General features: G+C 41.8%; 1 protein-coding gene across 1 annotated transcript in view; it reads right to left on the reverse strand.

The window, feature by feature from the left end:
- Positions 1-27,956, reverse strand: part of PCCA (propionyl-CoA carboxylase subunit alpha) — a 398,674-nt gene that overhangs the window by 349,762 nt on the left and 20,956 nt on the right. Inside the window, exons 6-7 of the mRNA XM_006141526.3 lie at positions 6,533-6,646; positions 3,723-3,776 (exon numbers count right to left, since the gene is read on the reverse strand). Of these exons, the coding sequence (XP_006141588.1) occupies positions 3,723-3,776; positions 6,533-6,646 (168 nt within the window). The remainder of the gene's footprint in view (positions 1-3,722; positions 3,777-6,532; positions 6,647-27,956) is intronic.

Here is a 27,956-nt window from a genome sequence, read left to right on the forward strand (position 1 = left end):
CCCAGGATCCCGAGAGGAGACTGGAGGAGAAGGGATTGCAGCGTGGCCATCCCCCCTGGGGGGTGATTTCTCGCTTTCTCTCTCTGTCTCTCTGTCTTTCTGGCGAGCGCAAACGCTCAAAAAAAAAAAAAATAGATGAGTGAATAAATAAAATTCAATTAAATAATTCTTTTAAAAATAAATATTATACCATTACAAAATTAATAATACCATATACTGAGCTAATCTATGTTACAACAATGAAATATTAACATACCGTCATTTGTATACACAATATATAAACAATTTTTTTACACTGAAAATATTTTATACAAATATTTAAAGATTGAGTGATGCAAAGGAATTAAAAATCATAATTTCAGGAGAAGGGAGTGGGGAAGGCATGGCTGAAGGCAGCCCAGGCATCCGGCATGCAGCGGTGGTGTGGGCTGCGGGCAGGACCCAATCCCCAGCACTGGTGGCAGCAACTTCTGGGAGTACGAGCTTCCCGAGCTGAGCACCCGTGCTTTCCACGTGGGTGCCTTTGGGGAGCTGTGGCGTGGCCGGTTGCGCAGGGCCAGGGACTTGTCGCTGAAGGAGTCGACGACACCTGCACAGCTTAGGCACTGGGGAATCACTGACTCCAAGTGCGAAATGCTGTGGTGGCCTGGGATCTGGGCTGTCTCTGTCTCTCTCTGTCTCTCCAGCTAGTGCACACGCCCTACAGCAAAAATTTTCAAAACTAAGGGACCAGCAATTGGTGTAATGGCTACATCACTGGACTCCCACGAAGTCAAACACAGTTCAAGTCCCGGACTTGGTGGCTTAAACTCACGCCAGGTACATGTGCGTGCATGCCCAGGATCCCTAGAGGAAAATGAAAAAGAAGAGACTGCGGCGTGGTGGGTGATTTCTCTCTTTTGGTCTCTCTGTCTCTCTCTTGTCTCTCTGGCAGGTGATTTCTCTCTTTCTGTCTCTCTGTCTCTCTCTTGTCTTTCTGGCCAGAAGACATGCCCTATAGCAAAAACCTCTCCAAAATTTATTAATTAATTAATTTAATTAAATAGGGGCCAGCAGGTGGTATAGTGGTTAGAGGCACATAGCTGACCACAGTTCAAGTCTCAGACCTGGCTTGCTTTCTCACTTTCTCTCTCTCTCTCTCACTCTTATTTATTTAAATAAATACTTATTTACTTACTTATAAGTAAGTAAATAAATAAAGTCAAATAAAATAATTATTTAAAAGAAAAAAATAAATTAAATTAAAAATAGAACATTATATGGTACACGAACATATAAATAATATATTTAAATTGTTTCGTAATAACAGACCCTCAGTAAAAATTCCAAGGAAGACAGAAAACAAAAAGTAGAATCTAAGAAAAAAAATTGAATATGCTCAATAAAACCTGGTAAATCTGGACTTGGAATACATCCAATTAATCTGCCTCCTCCAGACATTTTGTTAGGTATTAGTTTAGTCTTCAGGCTTAGTTTTTTTGTTGTTTTTTTCGTGTTTTGGTTTTTTTTTTTAAGAGATTTTTGCTATAGGGCACATGCACTCACCAGAAAGACAGAGAGAGACAGAGAGACAAAAAGCAACAAATTGCTCCCCAGGAGGGATGGCCATGCCGCAATCCCTTCTCCTCCATTCTCCTCTCAGAATCTTGGGCACGCATGCACACAGGCTTGGCTTGGGTTTAAGCCACCAAGTCCAGGACTCAAACTGCGGTCGACTACATGGGAGTCCAGCGACATAGCCATTACGCCAACTGCTGGTCCCCAGGCCTTAGTATTTAAACCTTATATAAAGAAAGCTGGTTGAAACAGTTCTAGGGGCCAGCCCACAGCCTGGCAGTCAAGGCAGCTGTATCCCATGTGGCTGACCACATGGTTCGAGACTGGGCACGGGGGCTTGAAAAAATGTGCTGGGTGCTTGTTCGTGCACACCCAAAATCCCAAAAGGAGGCAGAGATGGAGGAAAAGGGACTGTGGTGTGACCACTGTCCAGGGAGGAAAGTGCTTTGTCACTTTCTCTCTCCCTTTCTCTCTCTCTGCCTGTCTCTCTCTCTCTCATTCTCTGGCAAGCACACACATCTCTGGTGAAATTTTTATAAAAGACAATTCTAAGCTAGAATTCTACAGTCTTAAGAATTTTTCCAAGTTAAATTTATGATGTTTTTATTTAAAGAGAGTTTTGCTATAGGGCATGGGCTCTCCCAAGAGACAAAGAGACAGAAAGGGAGAAATCACCCCCAGGGAGATGGCCACACCACAATCCCTTTTCCTCCATCTCCTCTTAGGATTTTGGGCATGCACGCATACATGCCCAGTATGAATTTTAAGCTACTGAGTCCCAAAATGGAGTCACAGTCAACTACATGGGAATCCAGCGACACAATCACTATGCCATCTGCTGGCTCCGAATATATGGATTTTTAAGTGGAAATTTCTTCTAAAAACTGATAATTATGCTCATAAGTAATTTCAAATTCACGGAACAACAAAATACAAGTATATCACAGAAAAAAAGTACAACATATTGGAAAATAAAGTAAGACAATTAAAGACATGGCATAATCCATCTCATCAACAGATCTATAACTGGGCCAGAAGGTAGCATAGTAGTTAAGGCCCTGGACTCCCACATAGCCAAGCATAGTTCAAGTCCTAGGCCTGGCAGCTTCCTATCTCACATTCCTTCTTTCTGTCTATCTCTGGTGAGCATATGTTAGCAAGTTTAAAAACAATAACAACAGGAGCCAGCAGGTGGCATGGTGGTTAAGGCGCTAGGCTCCCACATGGCAAACCACAGTTGAAGTCCCGGACCTGATGGTTTGCTTCTTATCTTCCTTCTCTCTCTCTCTGTCTCTCTGTCACTCTCTGATCAAATAAATAAATAATAATAATGAATGAAATTAAATTAAATAATTATGTAGAAAATAATAATAATAGTAAATAAAATTAAATGATTATTTTTAAAAGATTTATATTCATCAGAATCATATTTTAGTACCTAAAAACTAAAGATTCAGTACCATCTTATAAAAACACCTGGAAAATTAGATTAAGAGCAATGAAGGTTAATTCACCTAAGCAGGCTGGTGATCTCCAGAGCACTCAGATCATTTTAAAAAATACTTTTCCCAAAATAAAGGCAGTGGTAAGGTTTTATCATAATCCCATAATATGTAATGAAAGGGGAAAATTTTGAATCTTACTTCTGTCTTTAATTGTCTTACTTTATTTTCCATTATGTTGTACTTTTTTTCTGTGATATACTTGTATTTTGTTGTTCCGTGAATTTGAAATTACTTATGAGCATAATTATCAGTTTTTAGAAGAAATTTCCACTTAAAAATCCATGCTCCTGGCATAATAATTAAATCATTCTAATAAATGACTATATTCCCTGACATTTTATCAGCTAAAAACCTTTAGTTTTTAATTTTCAAATTCAAAGATCATACAATTTAATAAACTGGGTACCATTCATCAGGTAAATGGTGAAATTATAATTTATAAATATTTCTAAAATTTCTATAATTTCTAAAATTTCCAGTTTTAGAATTGTTCTTCAATCATGACTTTGGTTACAGAAATAAAAACTCTTGTAACAAATAATCTTCAAAGAATCGTTGGGTCAATTGAAATTCTATAAGTCATCACTATGCATATTTATAAAAGCAGTGCCACTCCACTGCCTTCTCAACAAAACAGCTTCTATTTCTTTATAAACTTACCAAACATCTGGCAAATTCTTTGTTTTCTGAAAGGAATCCATAACCTGGATGTACCTTAGGAATGAAAGTAGAAAGCACTTTCAATTTCATCATATAGTAGAGCCTGTATTTATGAGCAAAACGTAGAGTGGATTAAGGAGTTTATTACCCCAGGGCCCTTGAGTAAGGTTACTTTTCTTACACACTAATTAGCTCTAGCTCATATTTCTTTTTCTTTTTCTTTTTTTTTTAGATGTTTTGCCTTAGGGCACATGCATTCCCAGCCCTATTGGGGGAGAGGGGGAGGCTTGCAAGGGAGGGCAGTAAGAAGGAAAGTGAGAAATCATCCCATCACCCCAGAGGAGGGATGGTCACTCTACAATCCTTTCTCCTCCATTTTCCTCCCAGGATCTTGGGCACATATATCTGGCATGAGTTTCAAACCATTGGGGCTGGGACTTGAACCACAATCAGCCATGTGGGAGGAGTTCAGCGACATAACCACCATGTCATCTGCTTGCCCCTCTAGCTCATATTCCTAGAGACAGAATCAAATTCCAAGAAGCTATCTATTTTATCCTTTCCACATAGCACCTTAGATCTAATCCTAGCAGGATCATACACCTATGTATTTTCCTGACTACCTGCATTTGTCTATACGAGTCAACAAACTCCTCCTAGATTTTCTGAGTCTAATTTTGACAAGTTTGGAGAATTTCACAGTAGTTGGTGGTCAAAGAGCTATATGGTGAGATGCAAAACTCTAAATTCCTCTTTAAAAAAAAAAAACAAAAAAAACTGGGGGCCGGCAGGTGGCGTGGTGGCCATGTGAGGTGAGGAACAGTGTGGAGTATGCGGCACCTTAACCACCTCGCCACCTGCTGGTCCCAGATAAAATAATTCTTAAAAAAAAAAAAAAATTGCCAGAGGGCTTTTGCACTCACCAGAGAAAGAGAGCTAGAAAATGTGGAAGAGGAAGAAAGTGCCCTCAATGGGCACAGTCGCGCCACATTCCCTTCTCTTCCATTTCTCCATCCTGATGGGACCTGGGGGAGATGCACACATGCACCCAGCTTGTTTCTCAGGACACCAGCTCTGGAACTTGAACTGCACCGTTGGCCATGTGGAATCTGACTCCCTGAACCACTTGGTCACAGGGCCAGCCCTAAACTTCCCTTTCTTTGCTTTATCAGAAATTGCTTAATCCTAAAGTCAGGCTACTAACTCAGAGAACATATTTTATTTCTGATGGCATTAATATATCCAGTCATTCTCGGTGAGTTCTTTCTGTCAAACTGTACTAATAACGCAGGTATAGTCTTACTTCGTACTCTGAATTTTTTATTCTAACAGCCACTCTCTTTTCCCTCCTTACCCCCAATTAGCCCTTCACAACTACTTTGCATGACCCCCCCCACAGGCCACATGGCTCCATCTGAATTCCACCCCCTTCTCTAATCAAGTAATTTCTGACTTTACCACACGGGGCAAAAGTATTCAGCCACTTAATATCAGTCAATGTTGAATACATTTCTAGTGAAACAATTCTGCTAAAAGGAAAGTCAAGGGGCCAGCAGGTGGTATGGTGATTAAGGCGCTAGACTCACGCATGGCCAACTCTGGTTCAAGTCCTGGATCTAACAACTTGCTTTCTCACTTTTTCTCTATGTCCCTCTCTGGTAAACACACATGCCCTGTAGCAAATTTTTAAAATAATCATAATAACAATAACAATAAGTATGATTAACAAATCATTTTTTGAAAAAATAATGATAAAAAATTAAACAATTCTTTAAAAAAAAAAGGAAAGTCAAATTTCTGAAGGAAACAATATTGTAACTAGAAATAGCTACTACACATCAGAATCTTTAAAGTGGTAAATTGAGCTTTATGAACATGGTTCAAAATAATTTAAACAGCTACATCATAGCAAAAGAGATTTATCCACCAATTTCATTTTATATAAACATGAAACCAAAGATTGTATTCTGAGAAGCTATAGTTAAAAGGCTAAAAGTTTTGCCCTCATTAACTGTGGTAATAAACTGTAAACATCTATAATATGGTCTCATGAATTCAGCTTTTTATTTAAACATGCATCTTACTAAAACATTTCTTTCAAAAGAAATGTAAGCACTAATTGAAGCACTCCAGGGTAATTGCTGGGGTTGGACGCTTTCATCCAATTTTAACGATAACTCTGCACAGTTTTTAACATTACATATAATTAGTTCTCTGATATTTAAAAAAAAAAAATCAGTATTCCTGATGTCAGAAATCAGTTTTTTTCCTTGCACTCCACTCCACTGAAATAGAATTGGGCATAAAGAGAATTACTGACCTATCTATGTCAGTTGTGGGCATTCTATTGACACTAAAAAACTGAAAGTCATACCAAACGCAGTGTTTTTAATTCTGGAAGTATAACTAAAGGTACCTAATTTTAAATGATTAAAACAGAATTAAACAGGGCTCTTTAGATCTAGTTTATAACACAGAAATTTTTTTTAATTCTCTCATTACACTGAAAGGGTTAATACTCAAAACTAATTGGGATTTCTTTTTTCCTAGCAAATTTGGAAATGAACTGAAACTGCTCCCTGGTGTGAAAGCTGAATCCAGCAGCCACCTGCAGGATCAGCGACCAACACTGCCAGATGCTACAAAGCCTTTGATTTCCAGTAGCGAGTGGGCCACATTTAACTCATGTGACACGAACTAACTGCAGCAGCATTTTCAATCATTCTTTCCTACTTTTTTTGAATACAAACTCTAGCTTTCTGCACACTGCATATGAAACAGCTGCAGCAGATAGATTCATTCAGACTCACAGCTTGCGCCCTGGTTTTCCTAATGGCTTCCAGTATGGCCTCCATGTTGAGGTAGCTTTTACTGGTAGGAGCTGGGCCAACACAGACAGCCTCATCCGCCATTTTCACATGAACCTGAAAAGACAAATCTCCGTATTAACAGACGCACCCAGCAAAAAAAAAAAATTACCATCATCGGCAAATACACTCAAAATTACAAATCTGATTGCTTCGCATGGTAATGATCATTGGATTTCTTATTGAATATGCACTGAAAAACAACAATGCAACAACGGATAAGCTCAGGAACTATACTGCCCACAATTCCATTTCTTACAGGTCTAATACACTGCCTAAGCAAATAATTTCCATGATATCTCCTTCAAATATAAGTAAAATCAGAGTGAACAACTTTAGCTTCCTCTTCTGTTTATCAGTACATACATCTGATACCAAGCACTACGCTGTGACATGTAGCCAGAGGATCCCAATATTTTAATAACACGCTCTCGTGCCCAGTTCGAAGCAAGCTCCCCAGGAAGTTGGGATAATGAGGGGGACTGAACAGAGGGATGTGAGTGTCCCTGCATGGCATCAGGTCAGTGCCAGGCACAAATTAAAGCCTAGGACTGAAGGGTTCAATATCACAATACATGAACCGGAAAATCTCAAGAACCGTTTAAATACTCTCACATTCGGTCCTGGTCTATTTTACATTTCTTCCTAAAAGGATTGATGCGGATATTAAGTTCTAAGCCTACTCAAAATTCAGAACTATCTACTCCATTTTTAAGACTTCTCTCTCTACAACACTGTGTTATCTATCTGTTTTTGCTTAACAGAGGCTAAGCATTCAATATTAAAAAGTAAGTTGGGGGCTAGTAGGTAGTATGGTGGTTAAGGCAATGGACTCCCCAACGTGGTCGACCACAGATCGAGTCCTAGAGCTGGTGGCTTGCTTCCTCACTTTCCCTTTCTCTGTTCCTCTGTCTCTCTGGTCAACTTAAAAGATAAATAATAAATAACAAATAAAATTAAGTAAATAATTTTTAATTAAAAAAACTTATAAAAAAAGAGCAAGTTGTTGCATTCCAAGATAAATCTATTCTCTTAAAATAATGGAGATTAGTACATTTTTGAAATGGCTTTTCTTAACAGTTTTCCAGTTGAAGTCACTGCCAATCAGATTAACATCAATTTACATGGCAGATATAGAAAACTAGGGCACAACTGTGTATCTGAACACCTATGCTCCATTTCCCCGTCAAACTGAAAAACAGTCTAAAGTAGAAAAACTTTTCTTAGGAAGTAATTTTCTTTCTTAAGTTTTTAAAATTTTATTTATTATTATTATTTTATTTGTTATAAGGCACATGCACTCATCAGAGAGAAACAAAAAAGAGAAGGAAAGTGAGAAAGTAAGCCACCAGGTCTGGGACTTGAACCATGGTCATCTATGTGGGAGTCCAACGCCTTAAGCACCATGCCACCTGCTGGTCCGTGAAATAGTTTTTTAATAATATTTCTTTTAGGGACCACCAGATGGCATAGTGGTTAAAGCACTAAACATTCCCACATGGCTGACCACAGTTTGAGTCCTGGACCTGGTGACGTGCTTTCTCACTTTCTCTCTCTCTTTTTCTCCCTGTCTCTCTCTCTCTCTGGTCAAATTGAAATAAATTAATGAATCAATAAAATTAAATAAAATAATTATAAATATATATATTTGTTTTGAATAAGGTCTAATAAAACAACTAAAAAAGTACTCTTTTAGAGAGTTCAGGGTTCTCTTTATCAATATTTTCCAAGTAAGCACAAAATTATATTGTGGGTTGAAAGGTAAAGGTGGGACCAGTAGATGGCACAATGGTTACGTTGCTGGACTCCCACATAGTTGACTGCAGTTAGAGTCCTGGACCCTTGGCTTAAAATTCATACCAGTGCTGGGACCAGCAGGTGGCGTGGTGGTTAAGGCGCTGGACACTCCCACATGGCCGACCAGGGTTCGAGTCCTGAATCCGATGGCTTGCTTTCTCACTTCCTCTCTTTCACTCTCACCCTCTGTCTCTCTCTGGTCAAATTAAAAAATAAATAAATGAATGAATAAATACAAAATAAAAAAAATAATAATTAAAAAAAAAAAATTCATACCAGTGCGTGTGTATGCATGCCCACAATTCCGGGAAGAGAGAGGACTGTGGCGTGACCATTCCCCCCCCCCCGCCAGGAGGTTATTTCTCACTTTCTGTCTCTGTCTCTCTTTCTCTGTCTGTCCAGCGAGTGTATGCACCCTATAGCAAAAATCTCTCTCTCAAAAAAAAGTAAAGGTACAGTCCTTACCCAACAGGTATACAGACCAATATCCTTTTTTTTAGTTTATGCAAAAAGGGTGCATTGCTCACCAGAGAGAGACAGAGAGAGAGAGAGAGAAATCAACACCCCCCCCGGGGGGGAAGAGCCAGTTCGCAGTCCCTCCCGCTCCCCTCTCCTCCGGGGAATTGTGGGCATGAATACACATGCACCCAGCATGATTCTCAAGATGCTGTTCTGGCACTCAGGCCACGAAGCTGGCCATGTGGGATCTGGCACCTTAACCCCAAACCCACCTGCTGACCCACAGACCAACATCTTAATGTAAAACACTCAGACATAAACACCATGTAATTCCTTTAACATCAACTGCAAGGAAAGGCATCCACGGTCGCCACAGGCTTCTAAACACGGCTCAGTTGAAAGCAAGACTATTCTCCTGGCTATAGCAGCCTGGCTTAGTCCCGGCACCAAGCTGCTCTTCTGCCCTCAGACCAGGATCCCTGTCCCACTCCCAGCCCCATCTCCAGTGCCCTGTGCCCATTTTGGATCCTGTTCATAGCAATTTCATTGTTGTAATTGTGGTTGTGTTTTATTTGTTTTGGGGGGCTTCTGTAAGAAAAAGACTGAAATACTTACAGTATTCAGTCATTTAAAAAGAATGCATCAATCAGGTAAACATAAACTTTATTTAAAGCTCAAGTCTCACTTATTCCCTATAGTTTATTCCCCTCAGATATTGCCTATCATTAAAATGCATTTAAAGTGTCACTTCTACCACTGGCTCTCTCCCAAGTACTTCAGCTTTGGAAGGATCTCCTTTTACCTGAACCCCAAAAGTACTTGACGCAAATGTTAGCATTTAATCTCGGCATGCACTCGGCAGAATGATAGACAGAAAGTGAGAAATCACCCCCTGGGGGGAGGCCACACCACCACAATCCCTCCTCTTCCATTCCCCTCTCAAGGGGCACGCATGCACATGTGCCCGGCATGAGTTTAAGTCACCAGGGCCGGGACTCAAACCGCAGTCAGCTACATGGGAGTCCAGTGACATAGCCATTACGCCAACTGCTGGTCCTGCCAGTGATCTTATTCTAACGACTTTACAGATTGTTAGTTTTTGCACTTTCTTACACCAGATGATAAGGTCCTAGTAGGCAGAGACTATGCCTTAAATTCTTTTTTTAAATCTCCCCTAGCACAGTGTTAGGTGGTAAAAGTTTATTACCTCATAGGTATATTCGGATGGCAATTTATTTCAAGACTTTCGATATTAAATGTTAAAGCCATCATCTGAGGTTGCAAAGAAAAAGTTCCCACAATTGTGTGCCCAAGATCTCGAGAGGAGAATGGAGGAGAAGGGATTGCAGTGTGGCCATCCTCTCTGGGGGGTGATTTCTGTCTGTCTCTCTCTCTGTCCCTCCAGCAAGTGCACGTGCTCTACAGCAAAATAACCTCCCTCTTAAAAAAATTTAAAAAGTTCCAACACTACATCACTGTCTATGAAATAAAGAATAGAACTACACACCTAAATGAGGTCTTCCCAGTCTTAGCAAAATACATGGCAACAGACAGGCACATGAGGAAAAGAACCAAAAGATAATACATATGTGTATGTGTATGTTAACATGCCCAAAACTCCTGTAACGAATATGCGTCACCAAGTAAAAAGGAGAGAGACTCCAGCATTATTGTGACTTTTTACTTCCAGTCTTTCCTCTAAATGCACTTTGTGGGCCAGCCGTTTTGCCTAGCGGTCAGTAACACGGCTGACGGCATGATTCAAGTCCCAGGCCCAGTGGCTGGAAAACAAGGGAGGAAAAGGGATCACGGCATGGCCATTATCAAGGGAGGCTGTGTCTGTCTTCTGTCTCTCTCTCTCTCTGTCTCTGTCTCTCTCTCGCTCCAGGAAACATATACACTCTCTTGCAAATTAAAAGTAAAACAATTCTCTGCTGCCTTAGTTCTCGAAATATTTACAACTCACCTAGAAAAGAGTTTAAAACCACTTTGAAACTCAATTTCAGTATTGTTGTGGGGTGTTTTCTTTTTAATTATTTAATTTTATTTATTCATGTATTTATTTTATTTTGATCAGAGAGAGAGAGAGAGAGAGAGAGGGAAAGTGAGAAAGCAAGCTACCAGGTCCAGGACTTTATGGTCAGCCATGTGGGAGTGTCCAGCAACTTAACCACCATGCCATCTGCTGGCCCCCCTGTGGGGAGTTTTCTTTGCCTTAACAATACAAAAAAAAACTGTATACAAGCAGTGAAGATGCCATTCTTTTTTTTTTTTTTTAAGTTTTTAAAGAATGATTTTATTTAATATTTATTGATTGACTGATTGTTCATTTGACCAGAAAAGGACAGAGCAAGCAAGAGAGAGGAAGAAACAAAGTCACCAGGTCCAAGACTTGAACCGCAGTCGGCCATGTGGGAGTCCAGCGCCCTTAACCACCATGCCACCTGCCGGCCCCAATGCAGATGCTATTCTGAAGAGTGACGATACTGCCTAGGTCGACTGGATGGGTTTATGTCTCAAAAACTTCAACACCATGGGAACCAGCAGTTAGCGTAATGGCTATGTCGCTGGATTCCCACATAGGCGACCGCGGTTCCTATCCCGGACCCGGTGGCTTAAAACTCACGCCGGGCGCGTGTGCATGCGTGCCCAAGATCCCGAGAGGAGAATGGAGGAGAAGGGATTGCAGCGTGACCATCCCCCCTGGGGGGTGATTTCTCGCTTTCTGTCTCTATGTCTCTCTCTGTCTGTCTGGTGAGCGCACGCGCCCTACAGTGAAAATCTCTCCAAAAAAAAAAAAAAAACTTCAACACCTTGAAAAGTATAAACTCCTTTGTATATACTTTAACAATAAAGAAAAAATATTATCATGGAAAGTTTAAACTGAACTAAACTAATCAATTAAAGTAGGATTTCCTGGATATATATTTTGCAAATAAATAAATGAAAATATCTTTTTCTTTTTCAGTTTTCTAGACATACACTCACCAGACAGATGGGGCATATGGTAGGGGTAAAAAAGCATCCCCCATGGGGAATGGTCATGCCACAATCCCCTTGCCACAATTTCTCCCTCCTCTTGGGATTTTGGGCATGGACCACACGGACCCAGCATGTTTCTTGGGCACCAGGTCCAGGACTTGAGCTGCACAGTGGGCCGTGTGGGATCCAGCCAAACACTCCACAAACTGGCTCTAAGAAAAAAAAAAATCTACCACTAAGTAGAAGAGTCGGTCTTCCTAAACTTTTCCCCTTTGTTTTAATGAAGTTTCTTTCTTCCAATGAGAGAGAGACAGAGAGAGAGAGAGAGAGAGCGAGCATCTCCACCAGAGTCTTCGTGCTGTGGGCCACCTCCAGCTTCGGCCAGCCCCAGACCACAAGCGCTGCCTAATGTACTCGGAAGGTCTCTGTACACAAACTAGTCCTCCCCTGGGGGGAGTCGTGGGGAATGCTGCATTTTACCATTGTACCACCATCCAGCCTCCAGGTAAAGCCTTTTAAAGCGGAAAGTCACAACTTTTCTGAAGCCCCAATAATACTTTAGAGTTCTGTTTTCATCTTTAGAGGGAACTTATTTGTGTCAGCCTATTATTTCTGAATAATGAAGTAGCAGAACAAAGGGTGTCTTTTTTCAACTTACAGGACAAAAAAAAACAAAAAACAAAAAAAAACTTCCTTATGACTTTTTTTTTGAGAGGTTTTTGCTATAGGGCACGTGCGCTCGCCAGACAGAGAGAGAGAGACAGAGAGAGGCAAAGTGAGAAATCAGCCCCCAGGGGGGATGGCCACGCTGTAATCCCTTCTCCTCCATTCTCCTCTCAATCCCTTCTCCATTCTCCTCTCGGGATCTTGGGCACGCACGCACACACGCCCGGCGTGAGTTTAAGCCACCGAGTCCAGGACGCAAACCGCGGTCGACTACGTGGGAGTCCAGCGACATAGCCATTACGCTAACTGCTGGTCCCCCTTATGACTTTTTTAAATATTTCTTTTGGTATAGGGCACTGACTGGAGAGAAAGAGAAAGTGAGATAGCATCACCCCTTCCTGAGGGGGAATGGCCACACCGCAATCCCTTCTCCGTTCTCCTCTCAGGATTTTGGGCACTCACACACATACTCAAATGCCCAGTGTATCTTCCAAACTGCCAGGTCCAAGACTTGAACCACATATTTGGCTATGTAGAATCCAGCTACCTTAAGCACCATGCCAACAGGTGCTTATTGACTTGTTAAAAATAGATTTAAATGAGGGCCAGTAGGTGGCAAGATGGTTAAGGTCCTGGATTCCCACACAACCAACTATGGTTCAAGTCCCAAACCTGGTGGCTTGAAAAATCACACCAGGCATACACACACACACACACACACACACACACACATGCCTAAAATCCCAAGAGGAGAGAAGATTACAGCATGGCCATCTCCCCTGACGGGTATTTTCTCACTTTCTCTCTCTGTCTCTCTCCAGGAAATACATGAGTCATATGGCAAAAACCTTAAAAAAAATTTTTTTTTTTAATTAAATGCTTGGATATAGGCAAGGTCAAAATTGTACCTGAATTTTATAACTTTCGATTAATAAAAAATTTCATATTAGTTGATTAGATGAGTAAAATATACTGGAAAAGATATTTTGCTCGGTCTCTATCCTCATCAAATAGATTGAACCTCAGTGTTAAACAGCACTGAACTACAGGTATATTCGGCCTAATACCTGGGGTCTAAGTGAAAGCTACTCAGGCCAGCATTTGACATAGTGATTAAGGTGCTGGACTCCCACATAGCCGACTGCAGTTCAAATCGCAGACCCAGTGGCTTGAAACTCACACCAGGCGCGTGGGCGTACATGCCCAAAATCCCAAGAGGAGAACGGAAGAGAAGGGGCTATAGTGTGGCCATCCCCTCTCAGGGGTGACTTCTCACTTTCTCTCTATATATCTCTCTCTGGCAAGCACATGTACCCCATGGCAAAACCTAATCTTAAAAAAAAATTACATTCTTGGGGCCAACAGGTGGCATGGTGGCTAAGGTGCTGGAATTCACACATAACCAACTGTGGTTCAAGTCCCGAACCTAACAGCTTGCGCTCACTCACTCTCTCTCTCTCTCTGTCTTTCTCTGGCAAAACTCATGTTAAAAACATAATAAATAAATAAATAATTCTTAAAAAAAGAAAAAAAGTAGACCTCAATGCAAAGAAATTTACACGAGATAAAGAACATTATATAACAACAGGATTAATTCACCAAGAAGAAAGAACAGTGTTAATGTGTATGTGCCTACTAATAACAGTGCTTCATAAAGCAAAAACTGGCAGAAATTTAAGGAGAAACAGACAAATATCCAGTCACTGTTGAAGTCATCAAGACTGTTTCCGTGGGGCCACGAGGTGGCATAGTGTTAAGGTGCAGGACTCCCACGTGGTTGACCGTGGTTGGAGTCTGAAATCCTGTGGCTTGAAACTCACACCAGGCATGTGTGCATGCATGCCCAAAATCCCAAGAGAAGAATGGAGAAGGGATTGCGGCATGGCAATTGTAGGAGGGCAAGGTGATTTCTCACTTCTGTCTCTCCCTGTCTCTCCAGTGAATACACATGCTCTATGGCAAAAATCTCTCAAAAAAAAATTTTTTAGATACTGTTTTCTCATCGACATTCTATAGTGGTAGACCATGCAAGACCATCAACCAGCTGTATCTCACTGACACATGCTCCTCCATCCAACCGCAGAAGAAGTCTTCTCAAGCCCACGTGAGACAAGCACCAAGACAGGGACTGGGCCAGGTGGTGCAGTGCAAATGAGCTGCTCCAGAGAGGCTGAAGCCCACAAGTGACCGTGGTTTAAATCCCCAGCCCAGTCAGCCTGAAATGTGCTAGCCACAAGTGTCCATGATCCAAGGGGCTAGAGGACCAGAGAGAGGGAGGGGGCGCCCCTCTCCCTTTCTCTCTCATGTGCACGTGCACAGATGCTGTCATGAATCTCCGACTGGCTCAGAGTCTCTGTGCAAAATGCCCTATCATTTCCCTTACACTACACGCCATACGTTATGAGACGGTAAGGCACCAGCTGCTCCCTCTGAACTGGAAGCCACTTGAGGGCTGGGACCATATTTAACTAGCTCAAAGGGCATGAGATGCCATCAGATTAGGTGTTCGAGGAGCCAGTAAGCGACTAGGGGAAGATGCTGGCCTTCCCACATGGCCAACCACAGTTCAACCCTTGGACCCAGCAGCTTAAAAATCATGCTGGGCACATGTGCATATGTGCCACAGATCCTGAGGGGAAATGGGAAGAAAGGAACTGAGGCATGGTCATCCCCCCGGAGGGTGATTTCTCACTTTCCCTCTCTCTATCTCTCTGTCTCTCTCCTCTCTGGAGAGTGCATGTTCCCAATGACAAAAATCTGAAAAAAGAAAAAAGGAAAAAAATTGTTCAATTGGTGTTCGTTAAAGGTGGGCTTATCTGTCACTCTCTACAACTCCCTACGACACAAGCTAATAAAATGCCATGAGGACAGGTAAATCGTATCAGAGATTTCCACGGTTTGTCTTTTAACAATATTTTTTAAATAGTATATTATTTTAAAATCAATATGTGGAGGGACCAGAAGATGGCGTGGTGGTTAAGGCACTGGACACTCCCACATGGCCAACCATGGTTCGAGTCCCAGACCTGGTGGCTTGCTTCCTCACTCTGCACACCCGTGTGTATGTGTGTGTGAGTGTGTCTGGTCAAATAAAAGAGTGAATAAATAAAATTAAATAAATAATTCTTTTTCAAAAATCAATATGTGGAAGTATCACCACCATCCACTTTGAGAATGTGTTTCATCTTACAAAACACATGACTACACTTAAAGCCACTGAAGTGTACCCTTTGGAATGGTTAAAATGATCAATTTTGTTATGCATGTTTCACCAAAGAGAAGATAAATCAACTTTTTAAAATGTACAAAACTGATATCGAAGAACTTGTTTTAAGTTTGTGCATTTATTTTTTCCATATGTGAGAGACAGACAGAGGTGAGCACCCTCAACAGGGTTCTCCGCTACAATCAACCCCCAGCTCCAGCCAGCCAGGGGTCATGGGCACACAGGCTCAGCGTGCTCGGTGAGGTCTGCAGATGAAACCCAGAACACTGCCCTGTGGGCCAGCCTCACAGGGCCCTGCACTGCCACTGTCACCATCTAGCCCCAAAACATTTCTTAATGTGAAGAAAAATGACATGAAACCGTGGCAAGCAGGTCCTCGTAGCTTTGAAAGCACACTTCCCCGCGGTACTGGGAGCGTCCCAGCCGAGGTCATCAGTGCAGCCTAGCGATCTGAAGCGCTTAATTACACTCGTTCGCTGGAGATCCTTTGCTGTATTTAATTAGAAAGTCCCCTTTACTAGAATATCTAGCAACCATTTGGGGAATACTATGTACAGACTTGGGAACAAAACTAACACGTGATTAACTCACGGGAAAATTTGAAAGCAACTAAGCACTCCATTGTTCGCAAAATAGACATTTTTAAATACTATTTAACCCTTCACGTAAAAGAAGTTTCCTGCTCTTTGAAAGCCTGCAAATTCTCCACTGAAGGCGCACCACCCCCTCCTAGGGAGTATTTTGCAGTGCATTCGTCAGATAAATGAATGGATGAAGAGGGTAACAATGGATTTAGAGCCTCTTCCTTAGTATAGGCTGCAATTCAGATGAATAAATGTAATGTAAACACAAACCCACCCCTGCCATCTTTAGACAGCCTTCTGTCTTCCAGCAAGCTTGACTCTGGGCTTCTCCCTCAGCTGCTCCGGTAACCTGGCAGTTGCCATGGTGGCCACTTAGAAGTAACAGGAACAAGCAGCCGAGGATGTGGTCCCACACCAGGTGGTCAATGAGCCACTGTGGCTAGAGACCCAGACCCCGCAAGCTGTGCCCAGACATGCCGAGCAGTGCCAACACACAGGGTAGGTCCCAGTCACATACCAATCAGGTCAGGCACCAAGCAGGTCACTTAGAGAAACCGATGCTTGATATTGAACAAAAACACAATTCTGTGACCTGGTATTTTTCTCTGGTCTTTAGACTTAAATAAATTTAGCACAAATAAGGATCATATACTGAGTTCCTATGTCAAATGTTCTTTCCCCTTCAAATGTACAGCAATGACAATAAAGTCTAGAAAAGGAAACCAGGAAGACAAGCGAGCAGAAATAAATGGTAAACATCTCATGGACTCAAAACAAGAAAACTGCTGACACACACCACTGGACCTGGCGAACTGCAGGCTGGCTACTCCAGGAGCAGGAAGTCCCTTTAATGCAAAGTGCCCATCATTAGGAATGTCCTGCCTGACACTGAAGAGAGCCAAGGTCACCGGTTAAAACCAGGCTAAGGTGGAGCTGCCCAGACCCAGTGAGGAGGCCGAACGCTGCCAGACTACACTACCCTAGAGCCCGAGGACGAGGGAGGCAGAAAATAGCACTCAGCGTCCCAGTCTGAGCCAGCTCCTGTGACCAATCTGCTACGTGTCCAAACCATCTTCATAAAACCTGGAGACCAATTAGGAATCCAAAACTCCCACCAAACTGCTGTCAGGGGAAAGTGGGTGCTTGGGGGTGGGCATAGGGAGATTGCCAGGAATGAAAGAGAAACCAGAAAGAAAGGAAGGGGAAAGGCAGGAACCAACAGGTGGGGAGAAGATGAAGGATGAGGGAAGGAGAAACAGAGGGAGGAGCAGACATTTAAAACTTTCATAAAAAATGAAGTCTATGGACCAAGATCCCAAGACTTTAAGAAACTGAATGCTGGGACCAGCAGGTGGCATTGTGGTTAAGGCGCTGCACTCCCACATGACCAACCACGGTTCAAGTCCTAGATCTGGTGACTTGCTTTCTCACCTTCTACTCTCTCTTTCTTTCTCTCCCTCTCTCTATCTCAAGCACACATGCCCTATAGCAGATTAAAAAATAATTTAAAAATATTTTAAAATAAATTTAATGCTAAGAAAACAAAAATAACAATAAAACAACCTTCACATCAGATACACTGCTCCAGATAAATTAACGTTGTCAAACAGCGAGCAAAGACTTTCGAATATACCAGTTTTCTTCATGAATGAGGTTGTGAATTTTATTTTTGAGAGACTTTTACTATAGGGCGCAAGCACTCACCAGAGAGACACAGAGAGACAGAAAGTGAGAAATCACTCCCTGGGGGTTTGGGGATGGCCATGCCACAATCCCTTCTCCTCCACTCTCCTCTCAGGATTTTGAGCAGTTACACTCACACACACCCAGCAAGAGTTTCAAGCCACCAGGCCTGAGACTTGAATGACAGTTAGCCATGTGGGAGTCCAACCACGTAACCACCATGCCATCTGCTGGCCCCGTTTGTTGAGTTTTATACATCTACCAAGTTGGTTATAGAAATGTTTCTTTTAATGTGCTAATATGGTCAACACATTGATAGATTTTTTTTAATGTCTAAGCATTTTTCTGTATTCATTTCCTATTTAACAAATTATTACAAACTGAGCGACTTAAAACAATGCAAATTACCTTACAGTTCTGCAGGGTAGATATCAAAAATGCATCTTATGGGAGGGTCAGCCCCGTACCCTAGTGGTTAAGGGTGCTGGATCCCACTTGTCCCCACAGTGGTTCAAATCCTGGACCCAGAGACTTGAAAAACATTCCAGGCACGTATGTGCATGCCCAAAGTCCCGACAGAATGGAAAGACAGAGGAGAAGGGACTGTGGCATGACCTACTGGGGTGTGCGTGGAGGGGTGTTTCCTCCATCTTTCTCTCTCTCCTCCCACCCCCCATCCGTCTAATGAGTGCACATACCCTCTAGCAATTTTTTAAAAAGAAATGTACCTCATGGTGTTGAAATCAAGGTATCAGCCTCTGGACCCTTCTGGAGGCTGTCAGGGGAGCATCCATTTCCTGCCTTTTTCAGCTTCCAGAGACCCCTAGATCCTTTGGCTTGACTCCTTCCTCACATCACTCTAACCCCTTGCCCCTGCCTTCATGTCTCCTACTAGTCTGCTGGTCCCCTGCCTCCTTCCTTTTTTTTTTTTTTTTTAGGTTTTTGTCATCGGGCACATGCTTTTGCCAGAGAGACAGAGAGAGACAGTGAGATGGAATGTGAGAAATCACTGCCTAGGAAGGATGGCCACACCACAATCCGTTCTCTTCCATCCTCTTCCTAGGATCTTGGGTGTGCGCGTGCGCGCACACACACACACACACACACACACACACACACACGGGTGTAAGTTTCAAGCTGCCAGTCCAGGACTCAATCTGTACAGTCAACCACGTGGGATCCAGCACTTTTAACCTCCATACCACCTGCTGGCCCTCCTGCTTCTTTCTTTTTTAAAAAAAATATTTATTTATTTATTTATTTTATTATTAAATTTGCTATAGGGCATCTGAGCTCAGCAGAGAGAGAGAGAGTGAGAAACCAAGCTACCAGGTTCAGGACTCAAACCATGTTCAGCGATGTGGGATTCCAGCACTTTAACCACCACGCCAACTGCTGGCCCCCCAGCCTCCTTCTTACAAGGACCTTTATGATTACATTGGGCAAGCAGATAATTCAAAATAACCTCCCTATCTCCAGATCCTTAACTCAATCATATCCACAAGACCCTTTGTCATATAAGGTAATATTCACAGGTTCCAGAGACTTGAAACTCGCCATCTTTGGGAGGGCTTTATTTAGCTACCACACCTTCATCCCTCCCATAAACGCTTTTACAATCCAATAAAGAAGATTCACTAGTGAGAGACATTTTAAAAGACCTTGCTGAGGGAGCCGGACAGTGAAGCGGGGTAAGATGCAAAGCTTGTGAGGCTGTGTCAGTCCATTACTGCGCTGCCAGCAGAAATCCTGAGACTGGGTGGACTGAAGAGAACGAGGTTTATGTTGACTCACAATTCAGGTAGCTGGGAAGTCCAAAGGTCCCATAAAATAGCAGAAGGCTCAGAGCACAGCTGACTGAAGCGTGGAGGACGGCAGGCACACAGAGAGAGATATCTACAGGCAGCTCTCATGAGAACTAACCCCTTCTCAGGAGAAGAAGTCCTGGCGTCTCGGCAGACATTAGTCATCTGTCCGCACAGTGCTGCCTCCGTGATGCAATCACCGTGATCCGATCACTGCCCACCAGGCATCGCCACCTCCCGACATCAAATTCCTAAATGCGCAACCTTAGGGGCCAAACCATCACTCAAACCATACTAATGGCTCCCAGGGGCAGGTTCCAGCTCCTGTCTAGAGACCTCCAGAGTACACTGGGCACGATCCAGTGTGGCCTGGGCTGGAGATGCACTGCAGCGGTGAGACCCTTCTGGGTATGCTGCCCCTCTGGCTCCTACTCATGGAAGAAATAAACACATAAACTTAGAAAGAAAGAAAAAAAAAGACCTTGCTAAGGAAGTAAGGAAATGAAGGAAATGATCAGATCCCAAAATGATTTATGAAAAAGGCTTGCTCAAGGCCAGCCAGGGGTATGGGTGGTTAAGGCAGCTGGATCCCATATCAGTCCCAAGCCACCCGCTTAAAAAACACAACAGGAACAGGTCCAAAATCCCTAGAAAAAAAATGGAGGAGAAGGGATTGTGGTGTGGTCATCCCCCCGGAGGGTGATTTCTCACTTCTGTCTCTCTGCCTCTCTGTCTTTCTGGCGAGCGCACGCACCCTATAGCAAAAAACTCTCAAAAAAAAAAAAAAGGTAATGATAAAGATAAATTTCTACTTTTTTTTTTTTTTGCTTTTGAAATAAGATTCAGAACTAAGGAACCCACAAGGATCAAAGTTCAGTTGCGTCACACTCGGTCTCAGGTAGGCCTGAAATATCCAAATAGCAATGTGAGAGAGACAGAGCAGATTAGGAAACCTAAGGTGAATGAAACCTTAGAAATAGCAGTAGAAGGGGACCTGCAGATGGCGTGACAGTTACATGGCTGGACTCCCACATAGTCAACCATGGTTTGAGTCCTGGACCCAGCAGCTTAAACTCATCATGCCAGGCACATGTGCCTGTGTGCCCAAGATCCCGAGAAGAGAATGGAGGAGAAGGGACTGAGGCAAGGCCATCCCCCCCGAGGGGGTAATCTCTTACTTTCTGTCCCTCTGTCTGTCTGGTGAGCGCATGAGCCCTATAGCAAAAAAACTTAAAAAGAAAAAAAGAAAGAAAAAAGAAACAGCATAAGAAGAGAGCAAGATCTTTCAGGATCAGGGTACAAAAAGCGCAAATAACAGAGAGATAACCTACCAATGAAGCCGGAATCGTTCCTGCACAGAAGACAGAGGCGAGTCAGAGAACTAGAAAGAAAATCAGGTTAAGATTCCACTGAGGTCCCTTTTGAAAAAGCAATGTACTACACTGTAAAGTTATATGTAATCCAATGTAATATAAAGAAGATTATGATGATAATAAAAAATTAAAAAAAAAAAAAAAAGATTCCACTGAGGTCAGGGGATAAGTGAGTGAAGAAAGGTAATCAACATGTCAAACACTATCAAAAAATTAATCAAATATAAGAAACCATCCAGTAGCTTTTTTTCTTTTTTTTTGAGTTTTTTTTTTCTATAGGGTGCATGCGCTTACCAGAAAGATGGGGACAGAAAGCGAGAAATCACCCACAAGGGGGATGACCAACCCCACAACCCCTTCTCCATTCTTCTCTTGGGATTTTGGGCACACGCTCACACACATACACCCAGTGTGAGTTTCAAGCCACTGGGTCCAGGACTCAAACGGTACTTGGCCACATAAGGGTCCAGCAATCCAACCATTACACTATCTGCTGGTCCCATTTCCAGTAGCTCTTTTTTCAATAATCATTTTATTTAACTTTATTTATTTATTTTAATTAGACCAGAGAGTGACAGAGAGAGAGTGGAAAAGTGAGAAAGCAACCCACCAAGTCCAGGACTCGAACCATGGTCGGGCATGTGGGTGTCCAGTGCCCTTAACCACCACCACCTGCTGGCCGCCCATGTCCAGTAGCTTTAACTTGAGAAAGTTCGTGGTGACGTTGGCAAGAACTCTCCTATAGGAGTACTGACAGCAGAAGCGGAGGGGACTGGCCAGGGCCTCTGCATAAGCTGTCCTGTCTGCCGAGCCAATTGCCACGCTGAGTCCGACTCCCTCTCATTCAATGGTCTCCGCTTACATTTGACTCCCTCAGAATTGCCTCAACCACCCATTAATGAAGACCACCGCCCCATGATCCTCTCTCAACAACTTGTTGGTATTCCCATCACCACCATCTGTAACTGCTTATTTATGTTTTCTTACTCTGTATCTGTCTCTGCCACTGGACTTGTAAGAGCCATGAATGCGGAAATCATAACCGCTTCTAGGCACTCTTCTCATTCTGGCACCCACCATATCACCCAGCCCATGACAGGCACTAATAAAATCCCGGCCTTCAGAGCAATAAGCTTCACTTTCTTTTGAGGAGCAAGAAGAGTTTTCTGTATACTTAGGATGGGAATCAGTGTGTCGTGATGGAGCGAGTACAATTTAGGAGTCACACATAATTCCAATCACAGCTGCAGTACTTAGCTGAATGATCTTGGGCAGCCTACTTTATATCTGGAAGTCCCAATTTTCTCAATTTAAAATGATGATGATAATACTCCTTGACATCGCTGTGTTTCTAGGAATTACTTCAAATGATCATATCCTTTCCACCCACTAAGAGGTCTAAATGACTCCGATGGTAATAGACATGAACTGTCACAGCCTTACCAACACTGGGATAGCAGAACAAAGTTAAGCTATATTTTCAAATCTTATATTAAATGTATGCTTTTTCAGAAAGACAGCACTTTTTTTTTTTTTTTTGAGAGAGATTTTCACTGTAGGGTGCGTGCGTTCGCCAGACAGACAGAGAGAGACATAGAGACAGAAAGCGAGAAATCACCCCCCAGGGGGGATGGTCACGCCGCAATCCCTTCTCCTCCATTCTCCTCTCGGGATCTTGGGCACGCACGCACACGCGCCCGGCGTGAGTTTTAAGCCACCGGGTCCGGGACACGAACCGCGGTCGACTACGTGGGAATCCAGCGACATAGCCATTACGCTAACTGCTGGTTCCCAAGACAGCACTTTTTTTAAGAGGTTTTTTTGTTTTGGGTTTTTTTGCCTGAGGTTACATGCACTCACTGAGGAGAGAGAGACAGACACTGAGAGGGAAAGTAAGAAATCACCCCCCACCCAGGGGAAAAGGCCATGCCACAATCCCTCCTCCTCCATTTTCCTCCCAGGACCTTGGGCATGCGTGCACACGTGCCTGGCATAATTTTCAAACCACTGGGTCCAGGACTCGAACCATGTCAACTATGTGGGAGTCCAGTGATGTAAAGACTACACCATCTACTAGTCCCAAGATAGCACTTTCTTTTTTTTTAAGCTTATTTTTTAATATATATAATTATTTATTTTATTTTATTTATTCATTTATTTTTTAATTTGACCAGAGAGAGAGGATTAGAGTGAGAGAGAGAGTAAGTGAGAAAGCAAGCCACCAGATTCAGGACTCGAACTCTGGTCGGCCATGTGGGAGTGTCCAGCGCCTTAGCCACTACACCACCTGCTGGTCCCATAGTACTTTCAATCGTTAGATGCTAAAAGAGAAATAAACCCATGACTAGGCACATTTTCATACCATGAGGTACTAACTACATTGAAATACATACATACTCTTTAAAACTATGTTGCTTAGATTCACTAGAAATTTTTGAATACACTCAAAAAAATATATTCTCAATATTTCAGTTTCATTCTTAAATTAAAATTTTAGTAAAAGAACAAAGTTCTTATTTTTAAAAAAAGAATTATTTTATTTATTTATTTATTTATTTATTTACTATTTCACATGAGTTTTGCCAGAGAGAGAGGGAGAGTTAGAAAGCAAGCCGCCAGGTCCAGGACTCAAACCATGGTTGGCCATGTGGGAATTCCAGTGCCATAGTCACCAAGCCACCTGCTGGCCCCCAAAGTTCTTATTAGTGCCAAAAAGTTCAGAAGGTGATGGGGCATCCCTTCCATTTCATAAAGGAAACATTTCACAAGCCATTTTCTCTAGATTAAAAAAAGGGGACAATTTTTATTAGAGTTACATAGCAAGGTGCACTAACACTTGCATGAGTAAAATAACTCAAGCACGTAGATCCTGCTATAAATCCTTTTTCTCCTGTCCAAATGCAATTTTTTCCTAACTGCTAAATAAAGTCATGGTCCTTCCTGACTGGATGATTGGTATACCTTTAACTCCAGGGGGCTTCAACTATCAGACTTTTAAGAAGCTTTGCTGGGTTCTGACGGTTTAACCCACTGAGCTCACAGCATCCTGAGGTCTTGGTTCCCAGTCTTACTTCTGAGGCTGCTGACCAGCTAACACCAACTCCATAGATAATGGAGTGCAATAACCACCACCCACAGGTTAACACTGGGAGTATTACTCCTAATATTACTCTAATTAAGTTCATACAAGAGCATCACAGTTTGGTAGAAAGTTTCCTACAATTTAGCAGTGCTTACAATAATAATAACATTTTTAGCATTGTATGTTCATCTGTACAGTAACTCTATAAATTTGCCTATAGATATAATCCAGTTTGCTCATGGATTTATGCTGCATTTCAATTTATTTTCTAAAAGGAATTCAATTTATTAGTTCCATTTCCCCAAAATATGTACATTTCTAACTGATATTTCCACGACAGATGGCTCTAACCATGCTGAGCACAGAATGCTCCTACCTGGCACAAAGAGACCACCCACTACAGCAGAGAAGCTTTCTGCTCCCCACCCAACTCCAGAGCATTTTGATGGTGGAAAAGATTAATGCTTTGATTTGTCTATAGTGTCATGTGTTAAAAATTCATTTCTCCCTGAAATATTTGGATTATTTGTATTTGAAAAATAAAGATACACACATTTTATTTATGAACCCAAATCCTTTATACAGTAGAAAATAAGCCAAAGTATTTCCAATGAATATATGAGAGGACAAAGGAAGGAAGTCAAAACTCAAAGTTTACTCTAAACAATTTTTTAAAATGAAATACTGTACTTTACAATACAAATCTCATGGCTGGCACAGTTGACACAATTTTCTATTTTTATATGCAAAAGGTAATGTAATGTTATTTTATTGAAAAGCAAAGAGTGATGGCTAAATTCAGCTCATAGACAGTGAACTCAGCAATAGTGGTATTTTTTAAATACACAACCTGACAGGCACTATGGTAGATAATAATGAACCAGCATGGGAGCCATTTAATATACTTCTTGATTAACTCATTGCCTGTCCAGTTCGCACACAGACATGCTCACATGTCATAATCGTCATAATTCCCATCATCCCCACCGCTAACGCTCCGCTACCTTGATTAGTGCACAACTCCCAAACGAGCCATTGCTAATGCTAAATAATTCTCTTCAGCCTCCTGCTACTATACTGCAGGATCTCCAATTAAATATAATGTCCCTGATGAGCCATATTAATGTGAACAAATTCCTACCAGGAATCCGATCCTATTCCATTTTACCTAAAAACATAGAGAAAGTAATTTAGCCAAGTCAAAGATAATCAGAACATTGAAAATTGATATAGTATAACATTCCTGCAAAACAAGTTTTTCCAAAGACAATAAAAGCAAAAAAGAAAACATTTTAATTGCTTTCTTTTCCTGCTTAATTAGTTCTTCACTGCAAAGTCTAGTGTTTTACATTTGCATAGGTAGATTCATTGTATTCTTAATCTAAAAAGGTTACTGAAGGCTACCTTTTATGAGAAAAGTGAGCAACAGCAACTTTTAAAGCAAGTATGCCATTTTAAAAGCCTTTGATTACCTAATTACCAGAACGCCAAGATCCAAAAACCACATTAATGAAACCAATTCCTTCCCTCCCATTAAATGTAGTATTACAGTTACTAGTAAGAGGCTTTGTTGTGGCATTTCATTGCTGATAAGGAAACTTCATGCTGAAGGATGGTAACAATAAGTCTTTTTTGCAAGAATGAATTAAGAATCCTATAGATTTTTGTACTGCAACCTAAGTGTCAGTAATGTTTCTGCTGATTGAGACCAACTGGAAAACATGGACCATGATGGCCATCATCTTAAAGCATCCTTTACTAATAAAGGCAAATTAAGAAAATGTTACCCTCATATACCTTCTCAACTCCACATACACACACATACAGTAAAGGGTCATCTGACATTTTTCAGTTAAAACCTCCAAAGAACTATAAGAAGCCTGATCTTATTCATTTATTCCTATTTGAGGATCTGTGAAGATGTCAGCTGCAAACAAGTCCATAAACAGAATTCGTAAGTTATTTTTTTTAAATTAAGAATGTTAACTCCTTTCCAAACAGAAGAAAAAAAAAAAAAAAGTTTGAAAGATATCCTGAAATACTTGCAAAAGAGGGAAAAAAATTAAGTCTCTACATTTAAATCGCTTTAATCTCTACATAGATTTGGGATAAGACTAAAGATAGAATAACAAAGAAACAGACAAATATGCCTATGTCAATATGTATATAAACATGAAAAGATAGAAAATAAAGATATTCCCACAACCCCATAGCACGGTGGTAAGCTTTTCCCCAAGGTCTTTTATACCTTAGCCTGCATTAATGTACTCCCTCTCCATTTACCTGCTCATCACCCTCCAGTTTGTTCAGCTGGAACCAACATACACTAATTACTTAGACATCACGAAGTCCTATTTGTCCCCCGTCCCTCCCCAGACAGCAGGGAAACGTAGCCGAGGGTAGGCATGAGAAGCGATGCCGGCCCTCACCTTCCCGTCAGTCATCGCTGAGCGCTCCCAGGCAGCCCTCTCCATCTCATTACCGAAGTCTATGGCTGAGACGGCAAGAGCACCAGGAACCACACTTCCAACAGCAGGCTGCCTGGGTGAGATGTGAGTCACAGGGAAGACTGCCCTGATTTTAGGTTCTTGTTTCAATGTGGTACATAGATTTCCCATTGAAATGCAACATGACAATGTACAGACGAACAACAAAATAGTGACAAGTTCGATTTAGGCGTACAGATGAAAAATACAGTCCAAGGTTGAAGTACAGAATCATTTTCCTCATTTCAGATGACTCTTGACCTTTTCTAGTTTAACCTGATGAATCATTTCTAAAAATTTTTTTAAACTCTTGGCTTGAGGAGTTTGATGTAAATGTTACAACAGTTTATTATTTTTTTGTGGAGAAGCATATTAGTCTTTTTATTTAAAATGTGAATGGATGAACTTTATACATCATGCATTTTGAGGAGTGCAAGTTCAGTCTCTAAATTCTCTAATTCTTTTGGTCCAATTCTCAATTCTTTTTTTTTTTTTTTTTTTTTTTTTGAGAGAGAGAGATTTTTGCTATAGGGTTCATGTGCTCACCAGAGAGACAGAGAAAGACAGAGAGACAGAAAGCAAGAAATCATCCCCCAAAGGGGATTGCCACACCACAATCCCTTCTCCTCCATTCTCCCCTAGGGATTTCGGGCACGCACACCTGGTGTGCACTCCAGGTCCAGGACTTGAGCAGCGGTCAGCCATATGGGAGTGCAGCAACACAACCATTACGCCATCTGCTGGTCTCACCAATTCTCAATTCTTTATTCACCAGTGTAATGAAATGGGACCCACCTACCTATTTAGAAACTCCTAGATATTTCTTTTTTTTAAAAGAATTATTTTATTTTATTTTATTTGTCTGTTTATTTTAATTTGACCAGAGAGGGACAGAGTGAGAGAAAGAGAGAGGGGAGGTAAGAAAGCAAGCCACCAGGTCCGGAACTTGAACCGCGGTTGACCATGTGGGAGTCCATTGCCTTTAACCACGATGCAACCTGCCGGCCCCTCATTCCCTACATTTCTTGTTTTGCTTTTTAGGTTATTGACAAAGGGTGCATGCAATGGTCAGAGAAAGTCAGAGAAACTGAGAGACTGAGAGGGAAAGTGAGAAATCACTGCCCAGCAGGGATAGCTACAAATCCATCTCCATTTTCCTCCTGGGATTTTAGGCACACACACACACACACAGAGCCAGTTTGAATTTCAAGCTACCAGGTCCAG

This window comes from Tupaia chinensis, unplaced genomic scaffold (assembly GCF_000334495.1).
Source record: "Tupaia chinensis unplaced genomic scaffold, TupChi_1.0 Scaffold000057_1, whole genome shotgun sequence".
Taxonomy (NCBI): Eukaryota; Metazoa; Chordata; class Mammalia; order Scandentia; family Tupaiidae; genus Tupaia; species Tupaia belangeri.